The 23435-nt window shown below is 48.4% G+C and overlaps 1 protein-coding gene across 1 annotated transcript in view; it reads right to left on the bottom strand.

Moving 5' to 3' along the window:
• The window catches only part of FTSJ3 (FtsJ homolog 3 (E. coli)), a 45791-nt gene that overhangs the window by 16926 nt on the left and 5430 nt on the right, over positions 1 to 23435 (bottom strand). Inside the window, exons 2-13 of the mRNA XM_015429103.1 lie at positions 21875 to 21980; positions 19061 to 19107; positions 15674 to 15753; positions 15343 to 15442; positions 12989 to 13183; positions 11728 to 11843; positions 9779 to 9883; positions 9504 to 9604; positions 4593 to 4673; positions 3202 to 3357; positions 627 to 762; positions 285 to 484 (exon numbers count right to left, since the gene is read on the bottom strand). Coding sequence (XP_015284589.1) covers positions 285 to 484; positions 627 to 762; positions 3202 to 3357; positions 4593 to 4673; positions 9504 to 9604; positions 9779 to 9883; positions 11728 to 11843; positions 12989 to 13183; positions 15343 to 15442; positions 15674 to 15753; positions 19061 to 19107; positions 21875 to 21980 — 1423 coding nt within the window. The remainder of the gene's footprint in view (positions 1 to 284; positions 485 to 626; positions 763 to 3201; positions 3358 to 4592; positions 4674 to 9503; positions 9605 to 9778; positions 9884 to 11727; positions 11844 to 12988; positions 13184 to 15342; positions 15443 to 15673; positions 15754 to 19060; positions 19108 to 21874; positions 21981 to 23435) is intronic.

The following is a 23435-nucleotide window of genomic DNA, read 5'->3' as shown; positions in this document are numbered from 1 at the left end:
GAGGGGAGGGGAGAGGAAGAAAGAAAAAAGAAAGGAAGGAAGAGAAAGAAAGAAAGAGAGAGAGAGAGAGAGAGGAAGAAGAAGAAGAGGGGGAGGGGGAAAAACACTTCCTTTATGGGACTTTTCTTCCCAGGCACCCAAGACAAGCTTGGGTGGATAATAGGAATCGATGCAGTGTTTGTATGGTCCTCCCCTCTTCTTGCGTGATCAGTATATTTCCCTCAAGTTCGCCACACCAGCAGCAATTACTGCGCCTCACGTCTGTCTCCCCTTGTCTCACGCACCTCACGGGGACACGAGCTGACTTCAGCTTGCTCGCCCGCTCTTCGACCTCAGCCAGTTCCTCGTCATCCAGCTCGCTGGCTAGAGAGACGTCATCGCCGGATTCTTCCCCCTCCGAGAGGGACAGGTCGTCTCGGCCTGTTGTGGTCGCCACAAAGGAGTCCGCTGCTGCCATATCACCCTGGACCACCTCATGGAGCAGCTGGGATGAAAAAAAAAAGGTGGTGTGCATGTGTGACAGGAAAGTGCGACATGTTCCTTGGGGTTTCCTTCTGGGGATTGTATTTGCAGCCCCCCGCCCACCATCCAAACACACATTTGCGGCCGGCTCCCCCTGTCCTCACCTGACTTTTCCCAATGGCCCGGAGGGAGAACATCCCCGTATCGCCATCATCTGCAACAGAAACACCCGGAAGGTCCATCTTGAGCTCGATGCGCTCTCGCTGACGTCGGCGTTCACGTAGGATTTTGCGTTTCTTCCTGGGGAGGGGAGGAAAAAGGCAGGGTCACAGCAGACAGGTCTGATAAGCCCCCCCCCCCGCAGCCCAGGCTGTTCGACCACTCCGATAGGTGATTATTTATTTTTAAATTAAATTAGGCCTGTTAGGCCTCCCTTCCCACCAAGCAGGACTCAGGGCGGCATACATCAATAAAATACAATAATACTAAACTTAAAACAGCATTAAGAATTTGACCACCACAGTAAAACAGCACAATCCATGATGGAGATAAATGTCTAATACCCGCTTGCCCCCCTGGGTTAAGTAAAATACAGAAAAGAGGGAGGGGGGCGGGGTGTGAGAGTGCCAGGTTGTCGCTGTCCTCAACCAAATGCCTGGCGGAACATCTCTGCCTCTGCAAGCCCTACAGAACGGTAACAGATCCCATAGGGAGCAGATGTCCTAAGGCAGAAGATAGTTTTCCCCGGTGGGGGGGGGGGAGGAGGAGATTGGATTTATACCCCTCCACTACCCAAAGGAGTCTCAGAACAGCTTACTATCTCCTTCCCTTTCCCCTCCCCACAACAGACACCCTGTGAGGTGGGTGGGGCTGAGAGAGCTCTGACAGAAACGGCTCTTTTTCAAGAACAGCTCTGACAGAACTATGGCTTGCCCAAGGTCATCCAGCCAGGTGCAAGGGGAGGAGTGGGGAATCAAACCCGGTTCTCCCAGATTAGAATCCGCGCACTTAACCACTACACCAAACTGGCACTTAACCACTATGCCAAACTAGGAGGACTGCTGGATCTCTCTCTTCCCCTTTATATTGCAGCCCCTGCTGCCACCTTGTGTTAAAACAGGGGTTCAGGAACCCAAAGTGCAGCGTGACTCCCTCACACGTGATTTGCAAGGCATTGCTGGGGAAGCAGGGGAAGCTTGGGAGGAAGGTCAACGTCAAATTTGGGTTTGCTTCTGCACAAGATGCAAAATGGCCCAGGTGTACAAGTCAGTTGCCAAGTAGCACTATATTATTGAGAAAGACAAGTTGTGAAAAACAGAATATCAACTAGTTCCTTGTTAGCAGATCTCAGATTCCTGCGTGCTATATTGAGGAGGAGGAGGGAACTTCTGCAGGGTGTTCCTTCGCAAGTGCAGTAAAGCTTAGAAGGGCTCTTTTTGTAGCAGGAGCATCTTTGCATATTAGGCGACACACCCCTAATGTAGCCAATCCTCCAAGAGCTTACAGTAGCCCCTGTAAGAAGAGCTCTGTAAGCTCTCGGTGTCCCCTAATATGCAAAGGAGTTCCTGCTACAAAAAGAGCCCTGAATTAAGCTTAGAAATGGGTCCTCACTTCCAAAAGCTGGAGAACCACTGACCTGAAAAAAAACCAAACATGCATGGAAGTCGTTATGTCTTCAACATGCAGGCTCCCACAATAGATGGTGCTGTATCTTTTATGTGTCAAGATTCTAGGTCTTAGAGAAAACTGTCAGGACCTCTAACAGGCTCATTACTCTCCTCCCCAAAGCCACGTGGAAAGACATTCTCAGAGAGGCTTTTGCTTCTCCTGCACCCCAAGAAAGTAGCCCTGAGAAAGAGAGTCCTTCAAAAGGGCTAAAAGGATTTCTCCGCAATCCTTGCAGAAGAAGAAGAAGAGGAAGAGGAAGAGGAGGAGGAGGAGATTGGATTTACACCCCGCCCTTCACTACCCAAAGGAGTCTCAGAGCGGCTTACAAACTCCTTTCCCTTCCCCTCCCCACAACAGACACCCTGTGCGGTAGGTGGGGCTGAGAGAGCTCTTGACAGAAACTGCTCTTTTTCAAGAACAGCTCTGACAGAACTATGGCTTGCCTAAGGTCATCCAGCCAGGTGCAAGGGGAGGAGTGGGGAATCAAACCCGGTTCTCCCAGATTAGAGTCCGCGCACTTAACCACTACACCAAACTGGCTCTCAAATACAAGCCCATTCTTGAGCATTCATAGGAACATAACAGAAGCCATGTTGGATCAGGCCAATGGCCCATCCAGTCCAACATGCTGTGTCACACAGTGGCCAAAACCCAGAGGCCATCAGGAGGTCCACCAGCAGGGCCAGAACTCCAGAAGCCCTCCCACTCTTGCCCCCCAAGCACCAAGAATACAGAGCATCACTGCCCCAGACAGGGTGTTCCGTCTACACCTTGTGGCTAAGAGCCACTGATGGACCTCTGCTCCATGTTTCTCCAATCCCCTCCTGAGGCTGTCTGTGCTTGTAGCTGCCACCACTTCCTGCGGCAGTGAATTCCACATGTTTTGTGGTCAATTTACAAAGTCTAATATTAGGTCTCTACTAACACGGGTAAAATATGCCCCATAAAGCACCTTGGATGTCCTCGTGTAAAACTCTCCTTTACCCTCTTTCTCACTGCAGCTCTTTGTCGCTAGGTCCAAATGGAGGAGGCGGGCTGCAAACCTCCCCTCCGGTCTCCTCCCGAACTTACCGCTTGAGTTCGGACATCTCCTGAGCCTTGAGTTCGGCCAGCTGCATCTCCAGTTGCTCCTCCTCCGCTTTCTCTTCTTGCTCCTCAACGGCACCCTGCGGCTCTGGAGCTGCTCGCCCAGACTGGGTCACTTCCTCTTCTTCGCCGGAGCTCAAGCTGACAATGGGGAAAAGAGATCTTGGAGATCCGGGTAGTTTCCTCTCCCTCCTCACCAATGGCTCTGGGGAGGGGGCCGTCGCCCAGCAGCAGAGAGCGTGCTTTCCACTTAGAGGGAATTTCCAGCTCAAGGAACTTGGGTAGCAGCAGATCCGCACCTAAGACCTTGCAAAGCTACTGCCAGTCAACAGTACAGAGCCAATATAGTGCAGCGGTTAGAGTGTCAGACTACGACTGGAGAGACGTGGGTTCAAATCTCCACACTGCCACGAACCTTGCCTAAGGTAAGCACTCTCTCTTGGGCTTCACCTACCTTGCAAAGTCATTGTGAGGATAAAAGGGAGGGGGAGGTCATATTCACTGCCCTGAGTTCCCTGGAGGAAGGGCAGGAGAAGAGGAGAAACTGGGCTAGATGCCCTGTCCGACTCATCCAAAGGCAGCTTCGAATGTGCCTGTTTCACCTTAGATACTTGTACCCTGCAATGGGGATCCAAGGCAGCTTACGTTGTTCTCCTCTCCTCCATTTCACAACAACCCTGTGAGGTAGATCAGGCTGAAAGCAAGCGACTGGCCCACAGCCATCCTTCAAGCTTGTCCATCAGACTGGGGATACAAACCTAGCTCTCCCAGGTCCTAGTCAGGCCCATAGCTATGACGGGGCTTTTGGGGGTTCAGCACCCTTTCTTAAAGGCACAGCCCCACAAGAATTTCACCTGTAAATGCTTTTTTCAATCATTTCTTAACATTTTTTAAAAATACTTGTGCTTCTTTAAGCAGAGTGGGGTGCTGTAGCTGACTAATTCCCGCACTGAGCAAGGGGGTTGGAGTAGGTGACCTCTAGGATACCTTCTAACTCCATGTCAAAAAACTATCTCCTTTAAGAGTTTTACTGCCTAAGAGTTAGCTTTCTTGACTATAGAAGTCATCAACCCCACCTGTCGGTTTGTTTGCAGAATTGTTGCTTAGGCTGGCAGAAGTGATTAACTTGCAGCAGCTGAGAACTGTCATCTAAAGTGGTTGACAGCTTGCAATTTAGAGATCTATCCCGGTGACAGCGTTCTATTGGCTAAATGGCTTTTCTTTCTGCACTGAGAACTTCAGTGCCACGAGAAAAAAACCCTGCCCCACAAGCCACAAAATCCTGGCTACGGGCCAGATCCTGGTCTGACAATCTCACCGCTGGGCTGGCCACCCCCACAAAGAAAACGCCCAAGGTAGAGCCTCGTCCCTCTTACTCGATATTCATTTCCTTGGCTTGTTCTTTCAACTTCTTGGCAAGGAATCGCCTGAGATTTGCCCTCCAATTCAACAGAGCCCTGAGAAGGAAAGAGGACAGTTAGACTCTGCTTGTTTCCTCTCCCCACCCAAGCAGACTCTGGGGGCAGGAACTGAGGCATGAAAGAGGCACTGAGTCCTGCCATCAGTGGACAGCGACCACGAGGCTGCCACTAGTTTGTCACACCAGGGCTGGCGATGAGACACATACAGGCACCTTCCAGGGTCTCCATCCCTGTATATGTAGGGGGAAAGACCAAAAGATTGTCTGCAGAATCCACATTTTAAAAACAAAACCAACAAACAGGTTCTTAAGACTGAGGAATGGGAAGCGAGAACTGCTCTGAAGCAACCTGTCATGATCCTAAGCCTATAGTAGCCCTAGGGAGGCCTAATGGTTCCAGGGAAGCCTGTACTAGAGTAGCTCTCAGGGCCTACATTTCCCAGCTCTCCTTTGGACCTTGTGATTGGCTAACGGGATTTGGAGGAAAAACCTACACCAGTAGAATGGTAAACGGTGTTGCCTGGGTAGAACAGGTAAAAAGCTTTGCCCAAAGTGGGAGGAGGTTCACTCCCAGGAAGCAGAGCTAGTGTGAAGCTGCTGCAGATGGAGGGATCCCTCATCCAAAGGGGGTGAGTCAGCTTGAGGCCAAATTCCTAGAGAAGGCTACGTACCGTATAGTCAGACTAAACATTTTAGGATTTCTTATTTTGCTGGTTTACCTACCTTTACTGTGCTCACTTTTCCTACACATTATTGAATCACAGCTATTGTTAAATCTCTTTAATAAAAATCATTCGTTACCCTGCCAGGGTCCTCACACCTAACTCTGTCACTTATAAGGGGAAACCTACTGGAGAAGGAGTGTATAAAGGGGCAAGGTGGGTGCTCTGGGCCCTCCCGAGGAGACCCACACCAGAGTGGTGGCAGCCACTGGAGACCCTTTCTAGCCACTGCCTGCAACACAACCCAAGCTGAGTGGACCCCTGTGGAGCAACATAAGAACATAAGAGTGTTGGATCAGGCCAAAGGCCCATCCAGTCCAACACTCTGTATCACACAGTGGCCAGAAATACCAGGTGCCATCAGGAGGTCCACCAGTGGGGCCAGGACATTAGAAGCCCTCCCACTGTTGACCCCCCCCCAAGCACCAAGATGACAGAGCATCACTTGCCCCAGAGCCCCTAGCTATAACTTGTGGCTAATAGCCACTGATGGACCTCTGCTCCATATGCTTATCTAATTCCCTTTTGAAGCCGTCCATGCTTGTAGCCGCCACCACTTCCTGTGGCAGTGAATTCCATGTGTTAATCACTCTTTGGGTGAAGAAGTACTTCCTTTTACCCGTTCTAACCCAACCGCTCAGCAATTTCATGGAGTGCCCACGAGTTCTTGTATTGTGAGAAAGGGAGAAAAGTACCTCTTTCTCTACCTGCTCTATCCCATGCATAATCTTATAAACCTCAATCATGTCACCCCTCAGTCGTAGTTTCTCCAAGCTAAAAAGCCCTAAGCGCTTTAACCTTTCCTCATAGAGAAAGTGTTCCAACCCTTTTATCATTCCAGTTGCCCTTTTCTGCACTTTTTCCAAAGCTATAATATCCTTTTTAAGGTTTGGTGACCAGAACTGCACACAGTATTCCAAATGAGGTCGCACCATTGATTTATATAGCGGCATTATGATATTGGCTGATCTGTTTACAATACCCTTCCTAATAATCCCCAGCATAGCATTGGCCTTCTTTATTGCAGTCACACACTGTCTCGACATCTTCAGTGAGTTATCTACTACAACTCCAAGATCTCTCTCTTGATCAGTCTCTGCCAGTTCAGACCCCATCAACGTGTATTTATATTTAGGATTTTTGGCTCCAATGTGCATCACCTTGCACTTGGCCACATTGAACCCCATTTGCCATGTTGACGCCCACTCGCCCATCCTTGACAGATCCCCTTGGAGTGCCTCACAATCCTCACTGGTTTTCACCACCCCGAACAACTTTGTATCATCCGCAAATTTAGCCACTTCACTGCTTACTCCCATCTCCAAATCATTAATGAACAAGTTAAAAAGCAGTGGACCAAGTACTGATCCCTGCGGTACCCCACTGCTTACCACCCTCCACTGAGAAAATTGCCCACCTACACTCACTCTCTGTTTTCTATGAACTAGCCAGTTTTTGATCCATAAAAGAACTTGTCCTTCTATCCCATGATTTTTGAGCTTACTTAGGAGCCTTTGATGAGGAACTTTATCAAAAGCTTTCTGGAAGTCAAGGTAAATAATATCTATTGGATCCCCCTTGTCCACATGTTTGTTCACCCCCTCAAAGAACACTAACAGGTTAGTGAGACAAGATCTTCCCTTACAGAACCCATGTTGAGTCTGCCTCAATAGGTTTTGTTCATCTATGTGCCTACTAATTCTTTCCTTAATAATGGTTTCCACCAATTTACCCGGTATCGACGTCAGACTGACTGGCCTGTAATTTCCCGGATCTCCTCTGGAACCCTTTTTAAAGATGGGAGTGACATTAGCTACCTTCCAATCCTCAGGAATGGAGGCAGATTTTAAGGAAAGATTACATATCTTTGTCAGGAGATCTACAAGTTCACATTTGAGTTCTTTCAGAACTCTCGGATGTATGCCATCTGGGCCTGGTGATTTTTCAGTTTTTAAGTTGTCTATCAGTTTTAGGACCTCCTCTCTCATCACCTCAATCTGACTCAGGTCTTCCAACACCCCTCCTGAAATCAGTGGTTCTGGAGTGGGCAAGCACTTCTCATCTTCCACAGTGAAGACGGAGGCAAAAAATGCATTTAGCTTCTCAGCCATTTCCCTATCATCCTTCAATACTCCTTTTACCCCTTGGTCGTCCAAGGGCCCCACTGCCTCCCTGGCTGGTTTCCTGTTTCTAATGTATTTGAAGAAAGTTTTATTGTTGGTTTTTACGTTTTTTGCTATATGCTCCTCATATTCCCTTTTTGCCTGCCTGACCTCAGACTTGCATTTTATTTGCCATAGCCTGTGTTCCGTTTTATCAGCCTCACTGTGACTAGCTTTCCACTGCTTAAAGGAATTCTTTTTACTTTTTACAGCCTCCATTACTCTGTTTGTTAACCATGCAGGCTTTTTCCTATACCTGTTTGTGCCTTTCCTAACCTGCGGAATATATATTTTTTGAGCTTCTAGGATCGTAGTTTTAAATAGTTTCCAAGCTTCCCCAATGGTTTTGACCCTTTCTACTTTTCCTTTCAGTTTCCTCCCCACATGTCCTCTCATATCAGAGAAGTTACCCCTTTTAAAGTTAAAAGTGGTTGTGTTAATCTTTTTGGCCAATTCTCTATTTATACAAATGTTGAACTCAACAACATTATGATCACTGTTCCCAAGCGGTGCAATCACTTTTACATCTCTCACCAGATCTTGAGTGTTACTTAGTACCAAGCAGTTGCTTAGCAACTTAGCAACAAGGCAGTTGCTGCTGGGGCCAGTCTGCCCAGCAGTGCCAACAACGGGTATTAGCTCACCCACGGCTTCCTCCCACAAACTAGCCAGGATAACAAAAATAATATAGCCACGTTTCCCAGGGGTTGCCATCTATTTACAGCATGCTGTTAAAACCTGTTACACTGGCTCGCAGAATGCTAGGAAGACTGGGTTTCTATTATTCAGTGTGACAGTGTGGTACTTCTAAAAAAGAAACCCTTATGTCTGGAATCAGAACACCAGAAACAATCTGTACCTAAATTCCCTTAAGGGGGAAAAACCAAACAAAGAGAACACACTTTCCTCCATACTTCCATGAGCATGTAATTTTGTAAATTACACTCTCTCTCATCTATTCCACAGCAGCATCTGCGAATGTCCATTTCTTTTCCAAAAATGGATGCCTCTTGAGATAGTATGCTGATTTGTATTCATCCTATCCAAAATATATGCTCTGCTTTATTAGAGACTACACAGCAGAGCTTTTTCTCTCCGCTGCATCTTTCTACATTGCATGCCGAATGCCCACCAGCAAAAATAAAGTTCAGCATCAGAACTAAATTGCCAACAGCGTTAGCTACTAAGAGAACCTACAGATGACTGATGGATTTACAGAACTGATGCAGGTCACAACTGTACCTGGTGCAGTGTTTTGATGCTTGTTTGCTTTTTAAAGCATGAAATGCACATGGTTGCAGGCAGAGCTGCGTGCGCTCGGAGCTAAATAAAAACAATATTAAAAATCTTGGGCCAAGAAAAGCTACTGCCAAAAAGAAGCCTGCAGCTCCAAGCTTAGAGCACCTGCTTTATCAGCAGAAGGTCCTGGATTCAACCTCTGCTGTCTCCTGTTGAAAGGAACTCAATAGCAGGGCCAGAAACGACCTTCCCTCCTTGGAGAACTATGGCAAGTCAGAGCCAACTGTAATGAGTTTGTGGCATCTAACTGGTTACCCAGGGAGAGAAAATGATGAGCTAGGTCAGGGCCCCCCAACCTTTTTGCACCTGCAGGAACATTTGGAGCTTTGCCATGGCGTGGTGAGTGCAGCAACAAAATGGCTGCCGCAGGAAGCAGAACCGGCCACGAAACGATTGCCACAGCTTAGCTACAGTCACACAGTGCAGATCCTTGTGCTGCGGCGGCGGCTGCCGCCAAAGCAACATTTTTAAAAATCTGCACAGCTAATCAAATCTCCAATACCCAAGCTGAAGCCACACTGGGCGGAAGCCCTACCTGGCCCTACCCACTTCCAAAAACACTTGGCGGGTGCCAGAAATGGTGGCAGCCACGGGCACCACGCTGAGGAACCCTAAGCGAGGTAGATCACTGGCGCAATCCGGTGTCGCACCATACACAGCGAAAGGCTGAAATCAGACCCATACCGGAGCTCTTTGCGGCCTAGAACACGGATGTCCTGGCAACAGTGGCACACCTCCTCGGTAGTCGCGCTGTGGCGCCGTAGCTCTTCACTGTCTATGACGATCTAGGCAGGGAGGAGAGCAGAGAAAACGGTCTGATCCCTCTGTCCATCCACGCGGCTTCACCGCCATCCAAGCTATCCCATGACTAACACTGCTGCCGTCTTGACAAGCCAGCAACTTCCAAAGCTCAGCCCTCGGTCATGGAACCCCTTCCGCCACCACTGCCCTGCCCTCACCTCGCTGGCCTTGGACAAGAAGTCCACAGGGTTGGGGGCCTTGAGAAAGTCTGTCAGTGTGCAGCGGTTGTAGAGGACCGTAGCGCCGTCTTCGTAGCCCTCCGCCTGTTTGAAGGGAAGACAGACACAGTGAGGAAGAAGCTAAGCGTAGCATTGAGCCATGTCCTCCGGCCTACCCCATGCTGCTGGTTTCTTAAGAACAAGATTCAGATCTTTGAAGTTGCAGGCCAAAAACACAACCAGAAAATATTGAGGGAAGCTGACAGAAATCACAAGGTGGTTTTTTGTTTTTTTTACCTATGTCCTGCTTTTCTCCCTGATTGGGAACCCAAAGCCAATTTTCACACTGTCTCCCCCTCCTTCACTTAAATCCTCACGGCAACAACCTTGCAAAGGTAGGTCAGACTGAGAGACTGTGATGGGCCCAAGGTCACCTGGCAGGCTTCCATGGCCGAAGAAGAAGAATCTCCTTTCCTGAGGGAGGGATTCAAACCCAACTGTCACAAGCCCTAGCCCAGCACTCTAACCACTGCACCACACCTGCCCTGAAGACACCCCGCCTCCATTTACAGCTCCTCATCCCTTTCACGTCGCTAGTTCGAAACTGCTTCCAAGGCCCCGATGGTTAGAGGACCTATTTTTAAGAAAACTTGTTTTATTTCTTAAAACATCTTATTAACCTACTGGGTATGCTGTTAGCCTCAAAAGAGCTCAGAAAAGAGTACCTGATTTTCCCTTCTGGTAGCTTAGGCTAAGAGACTGACCGGACCCAAAAGCACCCAGTGCGCTACTCTCCTCCTCAGTTTTATCCTCACAAGACCCACCTTGTGAACTAGGTTAGGTAGGGAGGGGGAGAGAGAGAGAGTGGCCCAAGGTAGTGAATATCCCGGATCTTATTCTGTCTCTCTAACCACTATACGACAATGGTTCTAAACAGGGGTCATTTCGTAGAAAAAGAGGTGCAGGAGCTCATTAGCATAACTCATTAGCATAGCTTATTTGCATATGCCACACTTCCTGACATCACCGGAAGTGTGTCAGAAGGCAACACCCACCGCTTAGGCTCCACTGGACTGTTTTGGATTGCTAGCTTTTTTTGGGGGGGGCGTGCAGATCTGCATTTACAGAGGAGGGAGAGCTTGTACCTGAATAAAACTTGGTCTTAAAGGTGCCACTGTTTTGGACCGGGGGGCCAGGGGGGGGGGCTCTGCAGCTTACCTGGCTGCTTCTTGCTCTGACTGAGGGCTGCTGAGAGCAGGGGGTGGGGCTTGTTGCATGTGCCCGCTCCCTGGGCTCTTTACTGCAGGAGCTCCGCTCCTGTTCGCTCCTGCAGGAAATGACCCCTGGTTCTAAACCAGACAAACAGAACTGGACATTTGAGAAATCTTGCAGTCTTTTTTGCCGCCACAACCAGAGCAGAATGTTCCTTTTGAAAACGTTTGTCTTCTGGCGTCTGTGTCTAAGTCTCCATATATGAGAAACCTTTATTCTGCTCGTCTAAAGTCAACTATCTAACATTGGGGTCCCCAATGTGGTGCCCACAGGTGCTACGGCACCCACCAACACCTTTCCTGGCACTTGTCAAGTACTTTTAGAAAGTGGGCAGGGTCCGGTGGGGATGATAATAAAAGGTGTTACATGGACTTGCTTTTGTGTTTTGTTACATGGACTTGCTTTTGTATTTTGCAAAAAACATTGCACAAGCTTTCAAATTCACCAGAACTTTTTCTCAGGCTGTATTCATAACATTTTAGAAGACAGAAGGGTGAGAGGGCACTTCGGCCATGGTGTAAAGATCTGATTTTGTGTGCATCTGCTGAGGAACGCAGGGTCACTCGATGCGCTTCTTGGCCTTGTGCGGGATTGAACCGGGGTCTCCCAGATCCTAGTCCCAACACACTAACCACTGCACCACACTGTCTCTCTGCAAAATGTCCTCGCGCACTGACCTTGGGCTTTTTCTGTGAGACCAGCTCACTCACAGACTTGGCCTGGACCTCCACTTCCTTGAAAGCAAACTTGGGGTCAAAGAACTTGCCGTCGATTTTTTCTGGGGCTAAGTAGCCTACGGAGGATGAAGAGAAGAAGGTCATTAACAGCAAGACCAGCTGAGGCACACGAGAAATTGAGACCATTCAGGACTAGTACTAAAAACTAAAGGTTTCCCTTGTTCGACTCTAGGGGGCGGTGCTCATCTCCGTTTCCAAGCCGAAGAGCCAGCGCTGTCCGAAGACTTCTCCGTGGTCATGTGGCCGGCATTAGTAAATGCTGAGGCGCATGGAACGCTGTTACCTTCCCACTGAAGTGGCAGCTATTTATCTACTTGCAATTTCTTGCTTTCGAAATGCTAGGCTGGTGGGAGCTAGGGCCAGAGACGGGAGCTCACTCTGTTACACGGCGCTAGGGTCTCGAACTGCCAAGCTACCGACCTTCCAGTCTGCAGCTCGGTGTCTTAAACTCTGAGCCACTGTGGCCCCTAGTACTAACCAGGGCTAACTAACTCTTTCTAACAACTAACTAATGGGTTTTTAAAATTCAATTAGTTCTCCCAATGCTTCCAGTCAACATCTTGAGGAAACTTTAGATGTCTTTTTTAGCATGAAAGGGGTTTCCGAGCATCAGATGTTGCCCTACTGACGTTAAACAAGCATAATCCTTTATCAGGGCCCAGATGGGATGCGATTGGGATATGCTCCCCTCCCCCAGTCAGTCAGCAAATGGAAGATAAAGAAATAACAAAGTCAGGAATATTAAGGTATCTGAGGAAGTGTGCCTTGCACACGAAAGCTCACACCGTGAATAAAACTTTGGTGGTCTTAAAGGGGCCACTGGACTCAAACTTTGTTAACTTTGCCATTTTAATCATTAAACACCCCTGCAAGGCGTGGGTGGGAATCTTTAGTATTTTCCATCTCAAAGCAAAGAATTTGGAATGGAATTTTTTGTAATCCACCTTGAGTTTCAGCATAAGGTGGACTACAAAGGAACAAATAACATTTTCACGTCATATTATGGCAGCGAGTCTGGTACTGCAAGCAATCTCTAATCCATTCCCCAGATCTTAAGCCCCCAGTTTGTCCATTGCATTCCTCCCCCAAGTTCAGGGGTTGCCAGTAACAGCCAGCCTCCTGCTCACCCCCGAACCCGCCTTCTTCTGCACCCAATCCGTTCACACACAAACCCACCCTCGACCCTTCCCACCAAACTCACCCTGGCAGACCACGAAGATTTCCGCTGACTCGTTGCGCGAGGCCTGGGGCTTCGTGGCCTGCACCTTGTGGAAGAGCTGCTGGAAGATCCACAGGAGGGGCTGGTAGTCCCGGGAACGGAACACCTTGGTGATGAACCAGCCGCCCTTGGACAGGAAGTCGCAGGCCAGTTTGAGGGCAGACAAGGTAAGGCTGGCTGCAGGGAGCAGAGCAGAGCAGAGGAGCAGGGAGAGTGAGCAGATGCCAAGGGACAGTCAGCCGGGGCTGCTGGCCCACAGTTCCTTGCAAGCCACTCTTAGAATCATAGCATTGGAAGGGACCTCCAGGGTCATCTAGTCCAAGCCCCTGTACAATGCAGGAAATTCACAAATACCTCCCCCTCCATACCCGCGGTGACCACTGTTCCACGTCCAGATGACAAAAAAACCCTCCAGGATTGCTTTGTTACGCACACACACAACAAGCTGTGGTCACACACACTTTCAGTGCACTTTCCACCTGGATTTTACTGTGTGAACTGGCAGTACCCAGTTGGAAAGTGGATCGAAAGTGGATTATTTAGTGTGTGTGACCCCAGCTATAGAGTACCTGTTCAGCGCTTTCTGTCTGCACAAAACCGGGTGTTTTGAACTCACTAGGCGGCCTTAAGCAAGCAGATCCTCCTCATCTACAATAATAAGGCTGCCCTACCGCAAAGGGTTGTTGTAATGCTTACAGAATGGTGATGTGAAGTGCTTTGAACACCTGAAAGTGACATGTTAGCGCTAAGCACCGTTATTTCATGGAAAGGTCCTAAGCGTAGTGCCATGCACTGTCCTCTAGAAGTGATGGGTGGCTTCCTAACACATTGGTTTAAAAAATCCACAAAAAGGGGAGTACTCAGGCCTAGTATATGTGTTTCAGCAAACAGGGAATGATTATATTTTCCCCCAAACTCGGCAAACTTGGAGAAAAATAGAAATTGAGAGTTAATCCCTCACAAAGTAAGAAATAACATGCAAGAGCCCATGTGCTGTATTACTCTGAGGGTCAGACTAGGATTGGGTTAGGGTTGCCAACCTCCTGCTGATATCTGGAGACCTCACAGGATTGCAACTGATCTCCAGGCAATAGAAGAAGAGGAGATTGGATTTATACCCCGTCCTTCACTCAGAGTTTCAGAGCAGCTTACAAACTCCTTTTCCTTCCCCTCCCCACAACAGACACCCTGTGAGCAATGTTCCCTCTAAGATGAGTTAGTGTGAGCTGGCTTAGTTTTTTAGCCTCCAGCTCACACATTTTTGTCCTAGCTCAGGAAGGAGGGCTCCAGAGCAAACTGATTTATGCAGGAGCCAAATCGCTCGCTCACGACTTTAATGCCAGTAGCTCACAAAGTAGAAGTTTTGCTCACAAGACTCCACAGCTTACAGGGAGCATTGCCTGTGAGGTAGGTGGGGTGGAGAGCTCTTTCCAGAACTGTCCTTGAGAGAACAGCTCTTATCAGAACTATGGCTTGCCCAAGGTCATCCAGCCAGGTGCAAGTGGAGGAGTGGGGAATTAAACCCAGTTCACCCAGATTAGAGTCCGCGCACTTAACCACTACACCAACTCAGAGATCGTTCATCTGCAGAAAATGGCCACTTTGGAAGGTGGACTGTATGGCCTTGTACCCCGCTGAAGTCCCTCCCTTCCCCAAACCCCGCCCTCCCCAGGCTCCACCCCCAAAATCTCCAGGTATTTTCCAACATGGGGCTGGCAACCCTAGATCTGGTAGCCCCCAGTTCGAATCCCCGCTCTGCCACAGAAGCTTGCTGGGGGACCTTGGGCCAGTCACTCTCTCTCAGCCTTCCCCACAGGGTTGCTGTTGTGAGGAAAGGACAGAGGAGGGGGGAAACAGTGCTTGCAAGCTGCTTTGGGTCCCCCACTTGAGAGAAAAGCAAAGTACAAAAATCTAAATATATATACTTTAAAGTTAAAAACTCCAAGAGTGCGGAAATATGTGTGTCTGGGAAGTGGTTAATCAGCTCTGGGGGAGGAAACTGGGAGACTGGATGGGTGGTGAACAGTGGAAAACTGGGAAAGAAAGAATCAGACCCAGAGTCAGAGTAGGAGAAGTGGGAGCTGATGAAGTTGTGATATCCCCCCCCCCCGGTGTCCTCATGGGCCCCCTTCTTGTTATCACCTGTAGGCTAAGAGCTGCACGTTTGTTTAGCGTTTTGCGGGGGGGGGGGGTGATCCAGCAAGCCAGAAATGAAAATACGGGTGAAACTCTGTGGTGCAGTTCACACGAATTGTCCAGCATCAGCTAGAAAAACCACCCCTTCCGTATACCACACCCCCGTATGCCTCACGTGGGATGGACCTCCGGTCCCGTACCTTGTGAGAAGGCATCATGCACCCAGCTGGCTCCCACGTTGGGGGCCCCGTCGTTCAGCACCACGTCCACTTTCCACGTCTTCAACTCTTTGCGCAGGGCCTACGGAGAAGTGAAAGAGACGCACCTTGAGCGTGGGCCGCCACTTTCCCTCCATCCGACAGAGCCCATGCCACCCGGGGGCCAAGAAAATTTCGGCACCCACAGCAGAGTGGTCCGGGGAGGAATTGGGGAGAGAAAAGATACCGAGCCTGTGGCAGGCACGGGTGAGGCGGAGAGCCGTCCCTCAAGCATGGAGGCAACTGCAGGTAGTCCTAGAAAAAGACCCATTACCTGGCGACACTTTTCGGTGGTGATGTCTTCCTGCAGGGCGACCACGTTGGGGATGGGCTTGATGGGAACCAGGTCAACCCCTGAAGACAGGGAACAGAGGAGAGGTGAAAAGACAGGAGACTGGGTGAAAGGCAGGGGAGGGGAAACAGTATTGGGAACAGCTCCCATTTTGCAATATAGCCACAGACCTGCCTCCCACCAAGCTCACCCAATGGCCCACCAGCCGAATGCTGTCTACTCTGTCTCTCTTAACTCTCGTGGGCCAAAACGATACACAACGTCCTGTGAAGACGTTGCTGTGTCAGCCAACAAACGGAGGTGGAGGGAAGATCAGGGTGGTGTCCTTCTGCATGCCAAGCAGAGACTCTTCCACTGAGAAACAGCCCCTCTTCACATCAGGGTGGTGTCCTGATGTACCATGCTAAGCACGTGTGTTCTTATTGCACCTCTCAGGGCTTTTTCAGTGGCGGCTCCACACTGGTGGAATGAACTCCTGGAGAACATCAGGGCCCTGTGGGACCTTTTACAGTTCCACAGGGCCTGTAAAACGGAGCTCTTACACCAGGCCTTTGATTAGGAGCTGCCACTGACCATCGTAAGTCGAACATGCCACGGCCCTGTTATAATGTCGGATGGGCTTTTCTTACTGGATCATGCATAGGAAACTGCTGCCATCTGTTTGCACTGTTTGGACAAGCACTTTATGCAATTGTTTATTATGAATTTTATGGTATTTATTGATTTTATTGTATTTTAACTTATGTAAGCTGACTTGAGCCAGTTTTTACCAGCAAGGCGGGGTATAAATCGGAAATAAACTAAATAAATAAATAACTTTTGGAGAAAGTTCATCAGCTGATCAGGGGAGAATACAGGATCTCTTTTTGATGGCCAATTAATGTAGCCGAAGGAAAAACAGAACCACGGCTTTTTATTTAAATAAAATAAGTGTTCAATATAGCCTTTTAACTCTTGCAGCTGGAAATTAATGAGACTTATGAGGACACCCATGTATGACCTCATGATTGTTTCGAGAACCATCACGTAATAAATGTATAAAGACTAAGTTGGTGACTTACCAGGTCACCTACAAAAAGCGTCACACGGAGAGCGGGTTAGGCTTCTGTGGGAGGACAGTGAAGAGGATTTTTTGGATGAGGTTTATTTGCATGTTCTTCATCAGAAGCTAAGCTGGGTCAGCCCTGGCTAGTATTTGGATGGGAGACTCTGCCAAGGAAGCCCAGGGTCACGACGCAGACGTGGGTAATGGCAAACCGTCTCTGAATGTCTTTTGCCTTAAAAACCCTACAGGGTTGCCATGCATCAGCTGTGACTTGATGGGGGGGGGGGATTGGGTTTTTAATGTCTCCCAAAGCATTCTGAGACAGTCATTTGACATTTGATTTGCTTTAAGCCTCGAATATTCTAGTTATGTTTTAGAAATGTTAGGAGATCTGATTTTCCATGCATATGGTTTTCCAAGATTTACAGGGTTCATTAGCTCTTATATCTATTTTTTACTATAAAAATTGTGCCTTTTTTCAATAAAAGACCATTAGCTCAATGAAGTTGCATTTATTGTACTATACAGATAAGTTGTCCTCTCAGTAGGTATTTATATAGATCCTTTTGAAATCTCTGTGGCCACTCACTGAAAGAAAATTTTCATACAAGCTAATTAGTATAGGCTTCTTAATGGACAATTATACCATTTAGCCAGACAAACAGTGTATGCTGTAGACAGACAACTATGTTTGGGATGGGATTAAGGGACAAAAATAAGACTGTTTTAGAAATGTCTAGCAGGAAACAGAGGGTTTTTTGCTTTTGATGGATCTAATTAGGAATATGAGTGCAGTGGATTAAAAAATACCAACATTACTGGCATGAGACTAAAAGATGCGTTGCAAGTGGGACCCAAGGGCACCTGTGGGAGCATTCACACTCAAGTCTTTGCTCCACATTCGAATTTCCAAAGAGTGCTGCAGTGAAATCTCCTCTTCAGGATCTCTGTTGGCCTCCTGTCTGCCCTTCTACTTCCTGGTCATGACTTGAACCTGTCCTAGCGGTACCAGTCCCTGCTTTTGGGATAGACCAAGGGCGCTATTGTGCTGAGTGAAAAAGCCCAATGTGCCACTACTGAGTATTCATACCAGGGGTCCTCTAGATACCAAGGACAGAACTTACCAGCATGCAATACACACAAGGCAGCCAGCTCATCTTGCCCTTTACTGCCACCCTTCCAACATCCACGCACAGCCCATCCACTGCTGCTTCCAAGCTATTCAGAGAAAGCCCATGTGGCACAGTGGCAGAGCCACAAATCAGGACCTTTGCTAGGCAAATCTAAGAGCACCAGGCTGGAATCCTGGAGATCAGTGTTCCCTCTAAGCTGAGTTAGTGTGAGCTAGCTCACAGTTTTTTAGCCTCCGGCTCACACATTTTTGTCTTAGCTCAGGAAGGAGGGCTCCAGAGCAAACTAGTTTATGCAGCAGCCAAACTGCTTGCTCACATCTTTAATGCCAGTGGCTCACAGAGTAGAATGTTTGCTCACAAGGCTCCACAGCTTAGAGGGAGCATTGCTAAAGACCCAGGTTCGAACCCCCATCCTGTCATGGAAGCTTGCTGGGTGGCCCCCAATCCAACCTCGCAGGGCTGTGGTGAGGATAAAACGGAGAGGACAACAATAGTGGCCTCATGTCCCTGTAGGGTAGAGAGGTGGGGTATAAATGAAGCAGGTAAGTAAATAAATAAATATTTGATTTGTAGATCGTCCTCCCCTATACGTAGGGCTCACATTTACAAAACAGAATTTAAAACAGTTAAAACAGTAGACAATTCTACGACTATTTCCAATGGTGCTTAAAGCACCAAACTGTGTCCTTACCCTGTGGGAAGGGGAGAGAAGGAAGAGGCCAGGCTTGATGACAGACTGTTGCTGTCCCCATCTCTGTCTTACAGGCCCTGCGGAACGGCACTGGGTCCCTCAGGCGACAGATGTCATTGAGCAGAGTTCCACCAGGCTGACGGCAGGGCCCAAAAGGCCTCGGCTTGGGTTGAGGACGGCCAGGGGCCAGAGATCACCAGAAGGTTCTTCCCCCAGAGCAAAATTCTCTTCTGGGGGTATACCACGAGAGGCGGTCCCGTATACATGCAGCCTGGGGCCAGCCATTCTTTCTCTCTCTCCACCTTCCCTCCGTGTTATGGGGATAACACCCACCAAAAAGAGAATGGACGATAAACGCATCGCTCTTTTCTGTGCTCATCACCCCCGCCGCATCCCACCTCTCCTCCTGCACCTTTGCTTTGGCACCACACTGGTTCGAAGTGCCCTGTCGCTGTTATCGCCCAGCGCTCATTCTCTTTGCCGCCACCAAAGTTACTCACCCACAATCAGACTGGAAACCGGCATGAACTTGGAAGCCACCTGGAGCCTGTGGGAAGCACAACCGGAATCAACACCAGAGTCAGACAATTACAGCCAAGGGATGCCAGCAAAACATCTCCTCGGTGCAGGTAACTGAATTTTCCCATCGTGCAGGACAAAGAATGATGTGTGACTCAAAACTCTGCACGTTGCAGTCTTGAACTTTCCAAACAGCAGCGTGATAAAATGTGCGGGTTTTGCCCATTCTTTCCTTTAGGCAGCTCACTGGGCTGCGTGAACAGAGAGAGAAGAGATTGGATTTATACTCCGCCCTTCACTACCCGAAGGAGCGCCTTACAAACTCCTTTCCCTTCCCCTCCCCACAACAGACACCCTGTGAGGTAGGCGGGGCTGAGAGAGTTCTGACAGAAACTGCTCTTTTTCAAGAACAACTCTTATCAGAACTACGGTTTGCCCAAGGCCATCCAGCCAGGTGCAAGTGGAGGAGTGGGGAATCAAACCCAGTTCTCCCAGATTAGAGTCCGCGCACTTAACCACTACACCAAACTGGCTCTCATAGCCCTACCACAGCCTCACAATAACCCTAGGAGGTACATTAGGCTGAGAGACTGATTGGCCCAAGGACCCTCAGTCGTTTTTGCAGCAGTGGAGATTTTAACACAGCCCTCTGCCTATGATTCTAACCACACTGGCTTTCTCTCTCTCTCTCTCTTTTTTTTTTGGGGGGGGGTATTTTGTATATGTGTGTCTATGTCCTTGTGAGCCTGGATGTCATGTGACTTCTGGTGAGCCGTAGCGGGGCTAAGACGTTTCAAAGAGGTGGCTTGATAGCCTGCCTCTGCGTCCCAGCCCTGGTATTCCTTGGAGGTCACCCTTCCAAGTACTTGCCAGCCTCCGAGATCAGGCTTGCCTGGGCTATCCAGGTCAGGGCCCCACACCAGCTTTCTGAATGGCAAATAAGGTAGCATAAATGCCAGAAAGGGAGCCGTGTGGCCTGCGCTTTAGAAGAAGAAGAGATTGGATTTATACCCTGCCCTTCACTACCCAAAGGAGTCTCAGAGCGGCTTACAAACTCCTTTCCCTTCCCCTCCCCACAACAGACACCCGGTGAGGTAGGCGGGGCTGAGAGAGCTCTGACAGAAACTGCTCTTTTTCAAGGACAGCTCTTATCAGAACTATGGCTTGCCCAAGGTCATCCAGCCAGGTGCAAGTGGAGGAGTGGGGAGTCAAACCCTGTTCTCCCAGATTAGAGTCCGCGCACTTAACCACTACACCAAACTGGCTCTCAGTATAGGAAGAGCACCCACCATGGCTCCTGAAAGACAAGCAGGTGTATTGTGGAGGAAGCTTTTATGAGCTGGAACCCACTGTGTCAGCTCCATGTAATGTTACCCCTCTGCAGACTCAATTTTGGCTACACACCGCAGAAGGGCCGCAGGAATGAGAGAAGTTATTCCAAGGAGAGATGAGAAGGCCCACTTCCCGGGACATAAAGCTGTGAAGTCACACTTCCCAACACAGTAGAAAATGAGACCCGAGTCAAAAGAGTAAACCGTCCACTCTGTGCACATGGGAGTCGATAAACCAGTAATGTAGGATGAACCAATCCATAAACCTTTCAGGAGGAACAATTCCATTTTATACTGAAGTAGCCAGTGTTCCCTCTAAGCTGACTTAGTGTGAGCTAGCTCACAGTTTTTTAGCCTACGGCTCAGCTCAGGACGGAGGGCTCCAGAGCAAACTAACTTATGCAGCAGCCAAATCGCTCACTCACAACTTGAATGCCGGTAGCTCACAAAGTAGAATTTTTGCTCACTGGACTCCACAGCTTAGAGGGAGCATTAACAGCCACCCCAAATTGCTACGCAACCCCCAACTGGCAGTATTAGGTCTGCATACCGGTTCCTACTCAGCAGCTTCTCGCTGGATTCTCCCTCTGAGACTCCGCGGCTGATGTAACAAGGCAACCCTAACCCCGTTCAAATTTCAGAGCAATCAATGGACCTGGAAGGGGGTAACCCTGTTTATGATCATGACGTAATTTTATTACTCAACATCCAGGAAGGTTGAAATCCTCCCCTACTGGTTTCTGCATGTTTCTCTTTATTCCCCATTCACCTTTATTCTCTCTGCCCATCTATCCTCTTGCGCAGAGACTGTCCAGTTTGACCAATGAACACGGCAGGAGGGCACTGCTGGCCGAAGGGCACGGTAGAGTATACCACATTTGAGGATGTGCAGGTGAAGGAATCCTCCGTGCTTCCTGTTGCACCAAGAGCCCAGTGTGGAGTGAGTGCAACCCTACACTTCCCCAGAATTTCTTGAGACACGCATAGGACCTGGGGGAGGGCAGGGACCATCCCCCCTGCCCAGTGCAAAGAGACAGACTCCTGCCACTCATCAGGGCTTTTTAAGGGCAGGTGGCGATCTAACTAAAGGGATCCACGGTCACTGTCGGCCACCTGCAATTATGGATCCCTGATCTAGTATCAATCAAAGAGTTTCTCAAGTAAGAAGAAGATGTTTGTTGAGATTCCAAACTCCCCTTGCCCCACTGCTGGAAAACAGCACGCAGTCCCACGTTTACTACCTTCAGTGTGCAACAAGACTGCACTGCCCCTTTAAAAATAAAACAGGAGTCCAGCAGCACCTTAACGGCGAACGACATTTAATCCAGCACACGCTTTCGTGAGTCAGAGGCTCACTTGTCATTATTCCCCCCCCCCCACGCTACTGGGCATCTGTTGTATTTTGCTGCAACACGGCTACCCCTCTGGAAAGCATCCCCCGTTCTCCCCACGCTTCTCACTGACCATCCTCCGGGAGCAGCACAGAGATCCAAGAGAGCCCTTGACTTTTGGAGGAATTGGAATTTGCGGTTCAGCTGGATGAGCTTGAAGGATGAACGGGAGCGGAACCCTAAAAAGAGAGAGGAGAGGAGGAGAGGGAGAAATCTTCAGCACTTGGCTTAGCTAGAATCACTGAACCCAAAGCTAGGAAGGGCCCAGGGAGTGGTTATTTTAACCCAGCCATTCCTAAATGGTGTGCCCAGAAGCACTTGGATACAATAAGGCTGAAAGGCTAAAGTAGGACTTAAAAATTATGCCACTGCATTCGATGTACACACCAACCTATTCCTGTTCACGATCCGGTGCAGCATTTATTCCCCCCATTCCCAACACGAGCAGTTAACATTGTTCTGAGACACAGAATGGACACACTGGGATTCTGTGATGCAGCTCGGGGCACGGAGAAATCCCAGAAGGCCCATCATGAAATGCAAAGTACAGCCCCATCCCTGAGCCTCAGCGCTTTCACACATGCTGAATAATGTGGTTTCAATCTACTTTAGTGACTGTTCGCAAGTGGATTTTGCCATTTCACACAGTAAAATCCCATTGCAAAGTGCACTGAAAGTGGATTGAAAGGGCATTATTTAGGGTTTGTGGAAGCGCCAATGGTTCTCAAAGAGGAAGGAGACGCATGGGGGTGGGTAATATTAACTGATCTGTCACAGAGACACAAGAAAGGGGCCTGCCACTCATTCATGGAGTTGATCAAGTATAAATTTTACTGTATGGACTGAAGCGTGTCTCCAATTTTCATCCAGAAAAGGCTGATCTGTGGGATGAAGTATTTAGGAAACTCTTGGGCTTGAAGCATAGATAGTGAGAAGGCAACCTATAAGTGAAGCATCAATTTCTGAAACTACTATCCTTTTCCTTAGAAAATTATTCCTAAATGTTTATGGTATGGGAGATCAGACAGCACTGAATCTGATTTCCACTGGTTAAAGTGTCTATTGTTCCATATCTCTCCTCGACCAATGGGATAAATCCCAGCTATTCCTTTTTTTTTTTTTAAGAAGTACCCGAGGGTAAAGGTAAAGGTTCCCTTGCTCGAAAGCCAGTTACGCTTTTATTATTTTTCCATTGTATACTACATACATACATACAAACAACACACAACTGCTAACAACATATAGCAAGAGACTTTTATCACTCCTCCTGCTTACAAAATTTCTAAATTCATTATCTATTTTACTAAACTTATCTTTATCTATCAGTTGCATTTACATTATACCAATCATAGAATCTCTTCCAAGTTTTTTGAAAAGTCCACTCTGTGCCGGCTCTCATCTCAAGTGTCAGTTTGTCATTTTCCGCTGTTTCAAATAACTTGTTCACATACTCTTGTTTCGTTGGTATTTCCATTATTTTCCAATATTTGGCATATACTATCCTTTACAGCTGTCGACATATGAACTATCAAATACCTATCTGCTTTATCAAAGTCTTTCGGAAATATATTCAATAACAGTATCTCTGGAGTAAACGGGATATTAGTTCTTATTATTTTTTCCATTATCTCATG

The sequence above is a fragment of the Gekko japonicus genome, unplaced genomic scaffold (genome assembly GCF_001447785.1).
Source record: "Gekko japonicus isolate JY-2015 unplaced genomic scaffold, Gekko_japonicus_V1.1 scaffold1978, whole genome shotgun sequence".
Taxonomy (NCBI): Eukaryota; Metazoa; Chordata; class Lepidosauria; order Squamata; family Gekkonidae; genus Gekko; species Gekko japonicus.
The sequence above is the reverse complement of the archived record's forward strand: the minus strand, read 5'-3'. Positions and strand labels throughout refer to the sequence as shown.